The sequence below is a fragment of the Rhinolophus ferrumequinum genome, chromosome 21, assembly GCF_004115265.2.
Source record: "Rhinolophus ferrumequinum isolate MPI-CBG mRhiFer1 chromosome 21, mRhiFer1_v1.p, whole genome shotgun sequence".
In the NCBI taxonomy this organism is placed as follows: domain Eukaryota; kingdom Metazoa; phylum Chordata; class Mammalia; order Chiroptera; family Rhinolophidae; genus Rhinolophus; species Rhinolophus ferrumequinum.
Window position 1 is genome coordinate 4,468,282 of NC_046304.1, and position 12,120 is coordinate 4,480,401.

The window sequence follows — 12,120 nt, forward strand, 5'->3', positions numbered from 1 at the left end:
CATGAGAAGTTACATCTAATTTTATATTCACAAATATTTCAAAGTCATTAATAATAACAACAATTGAAGCTCAACACCAGGCTTTACAATGCTTTTTTTCCTTTAGAAGTGGTCTATATATTACTTAAATTTATCTAATACTATTTTTATTGTTCTAGAAATGAGATGACCAGCTCTTTCAGAATATACACCAACTGCCTCCACACAGGCAGTGCCAGGTTTAGGAGATTTACGGTAAAGCCATGTTTCCTAGGAGGTCAGTACAAAAAGCCAGACTTCTACCGGCAGTTTCTGGGAGAGATAAGGTTTCCATCCGTCCCAGTGGTATCTTTTTTTTTCTGGGAGATGTTTGTAATAGAAAAGGCTCAATTAGGATATTTATCAGCTTCTCCTGCTCTTCTGGTGTTTGGTGGAGTTGACCACGGGCAAGGATAAAATGAACTGGTCGTCTCAGGATCATGGAAAACCTGGAATCAAGGCTGAAGAATGCCCCCTATTTTTGTTGTGAGAAGGGAAACGATTCTGCCTCTGTGTGCCAGAGGTGTGAAACATGTATCTTGGCTTGGAATATCTTTTCTACCAAAGAGTGGTTCCGAAGGATCAACGAAATATCGCAGAGGAGGTTTCTAGTTAGCATCCTAGAGCAGTTAGATAGCTTATATTTGTTACACTATTTTCAGAATATCCTTCAGACCACACAGGGGAAGGATTTCGTCTATGAAAGGTCCCGGATCAACCTCAGCAAGGAGGAGAAAATTGTGAAGTCTTCCTTTAATCAGATGTGGGATAAAACAGTGGAACAGAAGATGAGGGAGATGTTGTACTGGTTTGGGAATAGCACCCACCGAACTAAGGTAAATTACACGCTCCTGCTGCTGCAGATGTGCAACCCCAAGTTACTGCTCACTGCTGCCGATGTCATCAGAGCCCTGTTTCAGAGAGAGTGGAACAAAATTTCAGGTAAACAAGGCCACAGGTAGAGATCAGAGGGCCCCAAAGACCAGGAAGCTAGGCTTCAGGAGCCTGTAAAGGAACCAGAGCTATGGAGAAGCTTAGGTAGATGGGGATTTTCCAGAAGGCAAGATAGAGTTCTTTGTCCTAACGCCTGATCCTGTTTACTGAAGGAGAAATTGCGGAATGTGACTTCCTTCTAGCAAACTGTCAAATGACAAATGCAGAAGTGTGTACAGAACTTTGAACTGTCAAGCATTTAAAGTGGATTTTTGTACCCCTTTGGCCTAGAAATGGCTGGTCTGTGTCTCTGTTACTTAAGGCTGATGTGGTTCCTGCATCAGTGGCCTAGGAGATGGACTGGGCTTGACAGGATGGAAGGTGGAAACTAGTGAACTGTTTTGTGCTTCACCTTGCACTGCACAGAAACCAGAGCAACAGGTCAAAACTTAAGGCTTTTTTTTTTTTTTCTCATTCACTCTACTATATTTCTTGCTTGTGTATAAAATCCAGCCTTGAAGTGGAGTTTATCCAAAGCTGGAGATAAGACCAGTGTAGTAGTTTTCAAATTTTAGCTTGTATCAGAATTCCCAGTAGGGCTTATACACACACACACACACACACACACACACACACACACACACACACACGGCTGGGCTCCCTCAGAGCTCCTGACTCAGCAGGTCTGACAAGTTGCATTTCTAACAAGTTCCCCCCATGCTGCTGGTCTGTGGACCTCACTTTGAGAGCCATTGATCTAGGGGGTTGGTGAGAAGATCTTGGAAATGTTTGGCTAGCTCAATCAGGGAAGCAAAAACAAAACAATACAAAACAAAACCAGGAATGAGGCAAGAGATAGAAGATTCCAGAGGGGTCTGGAAGTGGAAGGTCCAGCATGGGAAAGTACAGGTTTAGTTGGGGTGGAAGAAGGCTGAGAGGGAACGGTCAGATGGAGGAGTTTCAGAGTTTGAGCTCTTTAAGACTAGGAATGTCCAATGTTTATGAAGACCTGATTGGTACTTATAGTTGTTGACTAATGGAATCCAATTAAAGCTAGATGACCTAGAGGGCAATTAGATTTCGACATACGCCACTTGACTTCTTTGGTGTATCAGGGAAGTAAGAGTGATAATCTGGAATGAAGAGTGGTGAAAAAAATCCAGTCTAGCTCCTTAATCTTATAGGTAAGGAAGCCAAAGTTCAGGGAATCTCAGTGACTTGGCCTCTGTCACCCAGCAAGGGGGTTGAAAACCGAGACCCCCTTCTGAGCATCACCCACTGTGTAATGCTACCCCCACCACAAGGGAGGGCAGACTACAGCAAGTCTGGCATGTACATGCATTATTTTGTGGTTCTTTCTCAAAGGCTTTCATCACTCTCTATAGGAATCAGCTATTTATATTGGAGTCAAATCCAGTTACATGTTGTGCAACTTTCCCCTTTTTCCAGGGGAGTTTATCTCTTAAAAACATAAATTTTCTATTTTGACTCAAGGGCTGTTATTCATATCATTGAAGAATTAAGCCAGAGCTTCAGAAAAGCAGTCCCTCTTCCAGCTCCTGCCCACAGCTCTCTCGCGCTCTCTCCTGGTATACAGAACTCTGATCAATTTTGCATTGTAGGTGAGCTGGCAAAATCTAATAAAGGCCTCTCCATGATTTTTGCATAGACACTCAGGGGCCCCAAATAAAAACAGACATAACTGGCCTGTCTATTTTGTGTAGATTTAAAAGGAGCAAGTAGAAACGATACCATTTCTTTCCACACACCTGCTTAAAGAGCAACCTTATCCTTCTTGTTTGTCTATCAGGTCCCGATGAAGACTCCAATCATGTGTTCTTCTTCCCTGAGAAAGACTATGGCCCCCAATCTGAGACCTCACATCTCTACTGGGCAGCCAGAACCAAAGTTACATCCTTCCCTTTGTCCAAAGATTCCGGAGAAGAAAGCTTGCTTGAAAATGTGGAGACAGCATCTAATATTGGTGAGTCAGGTCGTAATGAGGAAGCCAATAGATACGAGATTGGGAAGTCCCAGTGGAGTTGGAGGGGCAGAGAGGGCAATAGCATCTCGGGGATGACAGACTTGGGGAATTAACATTCATCCTTTGCCTATGGTTTGTTGGGCCCTCTGGTATTTATTCCCTCATTTAATCCCACATCCGGGATGGGGAGAAGCAAGGATTAAAATCAATCAGGATGATTCTAAAGTCCATGTTTTCATCCCTTCAGCATGGTGCCCCTGAGAGAAATCTGAAACTAGAGATCAGAAGGAAACTCTCAGAGCTTCTTTGGAAGTCTCTCTCCGACAAAGGCCACAGCCCCTCGTTGAGCCCCTGACCTTGGGCATGGTGGGCACCTCTAGAATTCAACCCACTCTTTTTGAAAAATTCAGTGGCTAATTTTGCATCATGGGATTTAGTTTTGAGGAGGAAATAAAAGCAGTGGGGAATTTGGGCCCTGACCTCAAGGCCCGCCTAAGTGGTTTTTCAAAGCAGATACATGAAACAATTATAGGACATACAACATAGATTTTAAAACTTTTTGTATGGAAAATTTCAAATTTTCAAAGTAGATAAAATAGTATAAAAACCACTCACATAACCATCACCCAGCTTCAATAATGATCAATATCTTACCAATCTTATTTCATCCATTGCCTTTCTAAAAAAATAGTTTATAATGCTTTCTAGTGTGATTGAAAGAAAATTCCAGAAACCATGCCATTTCACCCAAGCAGGGCAAGCTTTGAGACTATAGACAGCTCCTTGAGCAGGGAAGGCTGAAAAGGACTTGTATGTTTGATTGGGCAGAGAAGCGGGTTCTACTTTCAGTTTTGCAGAAGAAAAGACACAAATCCAGTAGCCTGTGGGCGGACCCTGATGAGTTCTACTGGGGTTGCCTGAGACAACCCAATCATGAACCTTTCTTTGGCTTCGTTCTAGAGGGACAATGGAAGCCTCCACTCCAGTGTGTTCCTGAGATGAATAGGCCGTTTTCTGGAAAAGCAGACGGGCCCAAAGCAGGCAGCGCCTCCTCCGATCTGTTGGTTGACCTGGATACTGTCAGAGACCTGTCTTCTGGGCACAGCAAATACCGGGACTTCATCCGTCACTTGCCCATCCACCTCTCCAAGTATATTCTAAGTATGCTGGGTGTCTGGGGGGATTTCTCAAGAGACCACTCATTGCAATCCCATTTGAAGGTTCCCAGGTCTATCTTTTATGTCTTCAGGTATGCTGGATAAAAACACCCTGAACAGATGTGTCTCTGTGAGCCAGCACTGGGCCACATTGGCACAGCAAGTCAAGATAGACCTGTCAAGGCACACATTTATTCAGAGCCATGTTGCCTTATTGCAGGTACTTCCTGTCTGGGAGGGAACGATCTAGAGACTGGCCTCATTTCCCTGTGGAGGCTGGCTGACTGTGAGCCTTTCAGTCTACTTGGTAGAACCTTAGCTGGCCTCCTGCTCCACAGCTGTGGCTTCATAGGCTGCAGCAGTCACTTCCTTTTTGTGTGTGGACTCCCTGTTAATCACCATTTACTGTCCCATTGTCAGTGCATCTAGCAGGGGCGATATGTATAGAAACCTCTCAGGAAGAGAGAGGCAGAGCCTTTCTGAAACCTCACAAAGCAGGAAGTTTTTCCCCCTGAAAGCTGTATTATGGTTTATGCAGTGAGAAAGCCATGAGTTTGTTTCTGGGTCAGCCTCATAAGGTTCACGGATGTTTATAAGGCCACAAGTTTATTCTTAAGTTAGAAGGCAATTTCCCCCTATTGTAACCATCTCTGGCATTTTTACTTCTGTTTCTTGCCTGAAGTCCCACCCTAAATCATGGATTCTTGGTAGCTTGAGTTTTTCCCAGCAGAAATAGATGAGAGAAGATGAGAAGCAGCAACCTTGGGAGGCAGGGCATACTCTGGGGATTTGGGAACTGCTGACCATCTCTTGCTGGTCTCCTACTGACCTTTGGTATCAGTATCCTCCTTCAGCCAGTCTGCACACACTCCGGGACTAACTGGCCAGGCCTGAAACTTCCTTAGCCAGGGCTTACCCATCTTTCAGATATTGCCAAGCACTCATTTTCCCCCTCCTCTTGGAGAGTAGGAACGAAGAGTAGCCCTTTTCTGTTTTTTTCCCCCCAGGGGTCCTACACATGGGGAATAGATCCTAATTATGCCAGAAAGCTTTTTATTCCAGTTCCTAAAATGACAGATGATGGAAAGCACGTGCATGTGAAAAATCAGAAATGGAAACTGAGAATGAAGGTGGGTTCTGATGGCATTGGGGGGTCAGTAACAGCATGTTACGTTCTTATTGGCCATTAAAGCCTGAAGTGCAGACTCAGGCCTCACATAAGGATATAGGAAATGGGAGGATATAGGATATAGCATATGGATATATGATATGGGCGCCAATATTCCCTAAGGGAGACCAGAGTTCTGTGCTATGTGTCCTTAAGCAAGTCATTTCCTTTCTTTAAGCCTTAAATTCCTCATCTGTTAAATGAGTGGATTGATTTGCTTATCCTGTCAGGGTTCTTCTTTACTTCAAATCTCATGGCACCAAGTCATCTGGTGGAAAGCTCAGAACCAAGGGCAATGTCAGTGATAGCTGGGATTTTCCTCAATACCTATCAGTCCATTCACCTGGAGGTTGCAAGAGTTTGTGGCTCTGGAATGAGAAGGAAATGAAGGAGGGCCCGGGCCAGTCCAGAATGTCCAGGGTCCAAAATGAATTAAGCTTTCTCACCTTTCACTTCCAGGTTCATTCTGATTCTGGGATGGAAGGAGAGAGTTACTTAACAATGGACCTCCTTACCAAATCTTGGGCAATAATGAAGAAGAGTAGATGGAAGATTCTGGGCTCTATCTTCTGCCTATCCAGGCATGGTTCATTCCTAAAACCATTAGATTCCTACTCTCTCCTCTGCTCAAGGGCCCTCTATTTTGAAACATATTCCACGGGCCCCAAAAGAATACTTAATGAGAGGTGGTCGGAATGTAGCTTTCCATAAGGAAACTGTGTAGTATAAATTATAATTTGAGAAATAGAAGCATCTGGAGAGATCATCTAGTTCATGTTTCTGTAGAGGCCAGACAAGTCCCACAAATGAGGGAGGTGGGTGGTGTGAACAGCAAAGGACGGCGGGACCGTGATGAACTAGACCATGATGAACTTCCCACCTGAAGGGGCCAGTTGTTCTTCAGCTGCAGCTAGTTGTTGCCATGGCAGACTGTGGACCTCAACCTCCCAGGCCATCTCTGCTCTCAAGAGAAGTTAGAAATCTGAATCATTATGTGACATCTCTTTGCTTTTCATAAATGCTGGCAGACAATTAAATGTATTAAAAAAATATATGGGCCTAGGAAAAGGCATTTATTTACCTCACTTGACCTGCAATTTTTTTAAATCTTCGAGTTGGCCCATTCACTCATTTTATAGGTGAAGAAACTGAGGCACAGAGAGTTTCAGGTCTCTTAGCCAGCCGAGTGACAGAGATGCAAGTTAAATGCTGACCTGTTCTTTCCAAGTCTGTTGCTCTGTTGAGTATGACAAAACTAACACCCTTCTTCTTTAGGAGATATAACTAGTAATTGCCTGACAAAAAAGGACTACCTAGACAGTGTTTAATATTTTAGAAATGTATAATTTAAGAGAGAGAAACAGATAAAATAATATGGAGACCAGAAGAGAACACGTGAAGTAGCAAGACTAAGCAATTAAGGGGTCTGCTAGGAAAAGGAGGAGGTAAGTTTTTCTGAAGGGTGCTGATTGCAATGGGTACTGAGCTCAGTGCTCCAAGTACAGTGCCAAGGCTTTGTATACATCATGTACTTGGTCTTCACCATAGGTCGGGTAGATAGTATTGCTCTCCATTTATGGATGTGGAAATGAAGGCCGTGATGCTAGAAAACTTGCCCAAGTTCTCATAGCTGGTCAGTGGCAAAACTGGGATTTGAATCCAAGTCTTTTTCCTTCCAGACTCTACCATGTAGCTCCTCAGGCTCTCAAAACTTAATAGATGAGCAAGAGCCAAGGAATTCCAGCCTGGGCTGAGAAACCCTGGAAGCCTCCTTTAATTCCAGGCAGGATATTAGACCTGCTTGGACACTGGAGGGGAGGCAGTTTGACAGATTCTTCTGGGGAGAGACTTCAAGGTAGATATCATTACTGGTTAGAGATTAAGAAGGAGAGTGAGCTGAGGAAAGTGGGCACCTTGGAGAAGAGTCTACAGGCATGGAGAAGGCTAAGGTTTAGAGGGAGACTTTGGAAGTTCCCAGGAGGACTCCCAGATGCAAACATGATGGTGTGGTCTTCTTTGCTTTCATGATAAACTCACCCTGTTTTTTCATTTTCTGGTAGTGTGATTATTATTTTCTGCTGTTTGAGGGTGAAAAGTATGGCTGGGAAGAAGAGTGGAACTGGGAGTCCAGTTGAGTCATCTATGCCAGAAGCTAGCATGCCTGGCATGCCATAGCTGCTCAGAAAGTGTGTGATGAAGGAAGGAAGGAAGGAAGGAAGGAAGGAAGGAAGGAAGGAAGGAAGGAAGGAAGGAAGGAAGGAAGGAAAGAAAGAAAGAAGGAAGGAAAGAAGATAGGAAGGAAGGTAATAAAGAAGGAAGGACAGAAGATAGGAAGGAAGGAAGGAAGGAAGGAAGGAAGGAAGGAAGGAAGGAAGGAAGGAAGGAAGGAAGGATTGACAAGGGAAGGCAAGCACCACTGCTAAGCCTTGATAAAACTTATTTCTCTTGTCTGAGGCTCAGATACTCTGTCTGTAAAATGATGAGACTACTTTGTGGGGCAGCTTTAAGGAGAAATTAAGGTTGCAGATGTATGACAACTTTGAAGCACAAATGCACAGAGTGTGTGGCAGTAATTTCACGTATGGCTTGAGTTCCCACGAGTATGCTTTGTAACTGTCAGGTATATACAATACAAATGTGAAATCCTCACTTCCATGAAATGGTCGGTCAAAGGGCACCTGTGACTCTATTTGCGAGCATACCCTTTGTGAGCTCGTTTTTTAGAAAAGTTGTGCTATCAGCAACATTGAAAGTTCATGGAATCAGAATACATAGAAAAAACAAAGAGGTGGAAGAATAATTAGGGCCCTGGACTCAACATTTTCTAACTCACGGATTACTTTAATACCTGCTGATTGGCCCCACCCGGTCACCACATGGCGGCAGCCACAGCCTGAAGGAGAATCCATGGGCCCTTGCGCCCTGGCCAGGGAGACTCTCGGGCTTGCATGGGTCAAGTTGCTGATGTACTTTGACTCCAGGTGTTCTCTTGTTAGAATGACTACAACCTGTGGACTGCATACTCGAACCAGGAAACCCAGCAGGTCCTGATGGAGGAGAGAAATGTCTTCTGTGGGTCTTACAACATCCGCATTCTCTCTGACACGTAGGTACTGGGGTCCAAGTCCAGGTCTTCAGGGACCCTTGAATTGCCCACTCTGGCATCTTAGGATTCCCATGACCCTTGTTCACTTGGAAAGGCAATCTTTCCTCACCTCACACTCTAACTCCACACTAACATGAGATCCCATTTGGAGAATAGGTGCTTGATTTTTGCACCATTCTCAGCAGTGTGGGGAGGAGACTTTCCCCTCATAAATTTTGGGTATAGTGACCAACAGCTTTTTGCACAATTTATATGCATGAAATCTTTCTTTTTTGAAATACCTTTATTGTTTTATTCTAATTTTAGAAGTAATATATGCTTAGTGGAAAAAAATGCACCAAATGCCAGAAAATGAACAGAGAAAAGCAAAGATCTCCTATAATCTTGTCACCTAGAGATAACCAGTGTTAATGTAGATGTCAGTCCTAGAATTTTTTTCTTTGCATGCATAAATAGATATTTCAAATAGAAATAGGGTTATGACATATGTATTTCTGTAACCCCTTTCAGCAAGATACTGTGGATATCTTTCCATGTTAAATATAAAAATGGTATTTATGATAACTGCATAGTGTGATGACATCATTTGGATATACTATAAGAAGACCCTTTAATAATCAACTTTCTGCCATAGTTTAGGCCTAGGACTTCTGTGGGGACAGAGCCAGGAGTACAGTTACCAGGCTTTCGCCCTCACATGGAAAGGTGCTCATTTGGGTAGTAAATGGCCATCAACTGTGATCAGCTGTGGCTAGTTGGCCGTCAGCAGTAACCAGTGAGCCATTGGCCATTAATATAACTGCCATGGCTACGCTAGCAGAAAATGGGGGCTAGCAAGAGGATGGTGGCTGAGCTAGCAAGCAGCAGAGTGTGGATTGCGGATTGCAGAGAGGCAGATTGCAGTAAGCACGTGAGGTTGGTTGGCAGAGAAGTGGACGGCAGGTTGCAAACAGTGTGGCTACTGCCTCCTGTGTCTCCAACCCAGCCGCCAGTGAGACTATAGTGGTATGACTCCCCTATCTATGGCTCCATGGGTGTTCCTTTTTGGCCTCACTGTTTCCTGTGTTCTTATGTGGGGAGCGGGACCAGAGACCCCGCATAGCACCCTGCATGACAACTTCACTCTTCATTTGTAAGGTTTTGTGAAAGCCATTGCTATTTTATTTTTGGCTGTGAGTAGTACTGACAAATTTCATCTTGACCAATCAGTAAGGAGAAGAGAGAACACATAGGGGAAAGGCAGAGTTGAGGTTTTTTTAATTGCAAATAATTTTTTTTAATTAGTTTCAGGTGAGTAAAGTTGAGTTTTTATGAATAGTATGGTGATAAGTGCTCTTGAGAAGAGACGATGACTGGTTGAACTCAACATATAACAAATAGAATGAGGACAAAATTGCTCCTTGTGTTTAGAGTGACTGTACATCCCTGTTTACTGAAACAATCCCACTTCACTCTGTGGTCTTGGAGTAATCAATAATAGTGTCCTCTTTCACAATTAAAAACTGTTTAGACAATAAATAATTTGGCCATCCTGCTCATATTTTATCTGTTTGCTAATAATTTTATGACTGGAAAATTAATTCAACTCATCCTGTTTTGTTTTATTTGACTACAAGCCCATCGAGGGCAAGGTCCATATCTTACTTATCTTTGTAGTTCTTATGGTTCTTATTAGCACAGGACTTTGAACCTCTATGTGCTCATTGGATATTGGTTAAGGAAACCAACAACAACAACAACAAAACGGTGGGACATGCAGTGGATATAGGGCTTCCTAACTGTGTTCCTCGAGGTTTTCCATGAAAAAAGTTTTCTGTGGTCAAATAATTTGGGAAGTGTTGCATACTCTGTTCTCTGTCTTGGGGATTTATCATACATTAGCATATATATAAATACACACACACACACACACACACACACACACACACACACACACACACACATTAGTTTTGACTTTTGTCTTTAGGTTTGAAATTTACCTGAAATGTATGAGGTAGGGAACCATGAGGGCCCTTTAATACTAGGCTTTGCCTTCTGCTATTTCCCCTGTGGGAAGGCTCTGAATTTTCCATTATACCTGCAGGTGAAAGCCACCATGCTAAGTGAGTTCCAGGCAAGGCACTAACTCTTCTTTAATGGATCATCCTTTTTCCCTACAACTCAGGTGGGACGGAAATAGAGTCATACACTATTCTGGGGGAGATTTGGTAGCTGTGTCATCCAATCAGAAGATCCAGCTTTTGGACATTGTACAAGTACGTGAGGTACCTATCAAGTTCCAAGGCCTTGCTGGGAGTGTCCGCGCCCTTTTCCTGTGTGAGGACAAAAACTTTCTCCTGAGCGGGAGTTATGACCTGAGTATCAGGTGAGTGGTCCAAGGAAGTTGTGGTCCCCACTGCACTCAGGGCCTAAAGTCAGCTTGTGGAAGAAGTACACGTGCTTTTTCCTTTTTATATTTATTGAAAAGTTATTCTAAATGATATTGACTTCTAGAATAAGCTACAACATTTTTCTTTTTTGGCAAGGTAAAAACCAAGAATTTGTATGTTTAAACTTTGAATGAAAGAGACTTATAACAATTACTAGATCTATTTTCACGGTCGAAGACCGTGAATCAGAAAGTATCTTTTTTTTTTTTTTTTTTAGCAATATTAGCTGAAGGCAAAATTTATATTTCTTTTTATAGATTCCTTCAGGGGAAAATAGTTTTTGTGGCTATGACATATGGTATAGAAGCAAAATAGTGTTTAAACTGTATATGTACATATATTTTTTAACAATATAATAAAAACCCACGTACTCATTACTCAGGCCAAGAAATAGAACACTATCATTCTCTAAATCCCTCCATGTTCCTTTCCCTTATTGCTTCTTTCTTCCTCCCAACCAGAGGTAACGTTATCCTAATTTTTAGTAATTATTCCTTTGTATTTTTAAATAGATTTCTTTATAGTTTTGCTACCTATGTATCTCCAAATATATTTATTACTTTCCTCCATTTTTGAACTTAACATAAATGGAATTGTGTTTTAAAAATTAATTTGTACCTGATTCTTGCATCGAAATATGATTTTGAGATTCATCCATATGATACAGATAGCAGTAATGACTTTATTTTCACAGAGATATAGTATTTTAGTGAACAAATATATCATAATTCATTTATTTATTCTTCTGTTAATGGATATAAAGATTGTTTCCAGTTGTTTTTTTTTATTATTATTATTATTTCAGTGAGTGCTCCTATAGATGCTCTTGAATTTGTCTCTTGGTGCCTATGTACATGAGATAAAAAAAACTTTTTTTTCTTTATTTTTTACTGAGACACAATTGACATTTAAGGTTTTAGTTTTACTAGGTGTACAAAATAATGATTTGATGTATATATTGCAAAATGATTACCACAATAAGTTTAGTTATATCCATCATGACACCTAGTTACATTTTTTTTGTGTGTGATGAGAACTTTAAATCTACTTTCTTAGCAACTTTCAAATATATGACACAGTATGTTAACTGTAGCACATGGGTTTTTTTTTGTTTGTTTGTTTTTGTTTTAAAGTATATTCTTAGTAGTGGAATTTCTAGGTAGGAGTACTAAATTGTTTTCCAAAGTGGTTGTATTTACTTACACTCCCATTGGCAGGGTATGTGAAGATCCCTTTTTATGAATCCTCACCAACACTTAGTATTGCCAGTGTTGAACATTTTGTCAACCTGATGGGTATTAAATAAATCCTCATTGTAGTTTCAG

The 12,120-nt window shown here is 41.8% G+C and overlaps 1 protein-coding gene across 1 annotated transcript in view; it reads left to right on the plus strand.

Annotated features, from left to right (window-relative positions):
* Positions 1-269: 269 nt before the first annotated feature.
* Positions 270-12,120, plus strand: part of FBXW10B (F-box and WD repeat domain containing 10B) — a 40,255-nt gene continuing 28,404 nt past the window's right edge. Inside the window, exons 1-7 of the mRNA XM_033089135.1 lie at positions 270-960; positions 2,762-2,935; positions 3,896-4,096; positions 4,185-4,312; positions 5,100-5,222; positions 8,257-8,366; positions 10,531-10,731. Coding sequence (XP_032945026.1) covers positions 459-960; positions 2,762-2,935; positions 3,896-4,096; positions 4,185-4,312; positions 5,100-5,222; positions 8,257-8,366; positions 10,531-10,731 — 1,439 coding nt within the window. The 5' untranslated portion in view covers positions 270-458. The remainder of the gene's footprint in view (positions 961-2,761; positions 2,936-3,895; positions 4,097-4,184; positions 4,313-5,099; positions 5,223-8,256; positions 8,367-10,530; positions 10,732-12,120) is intronic.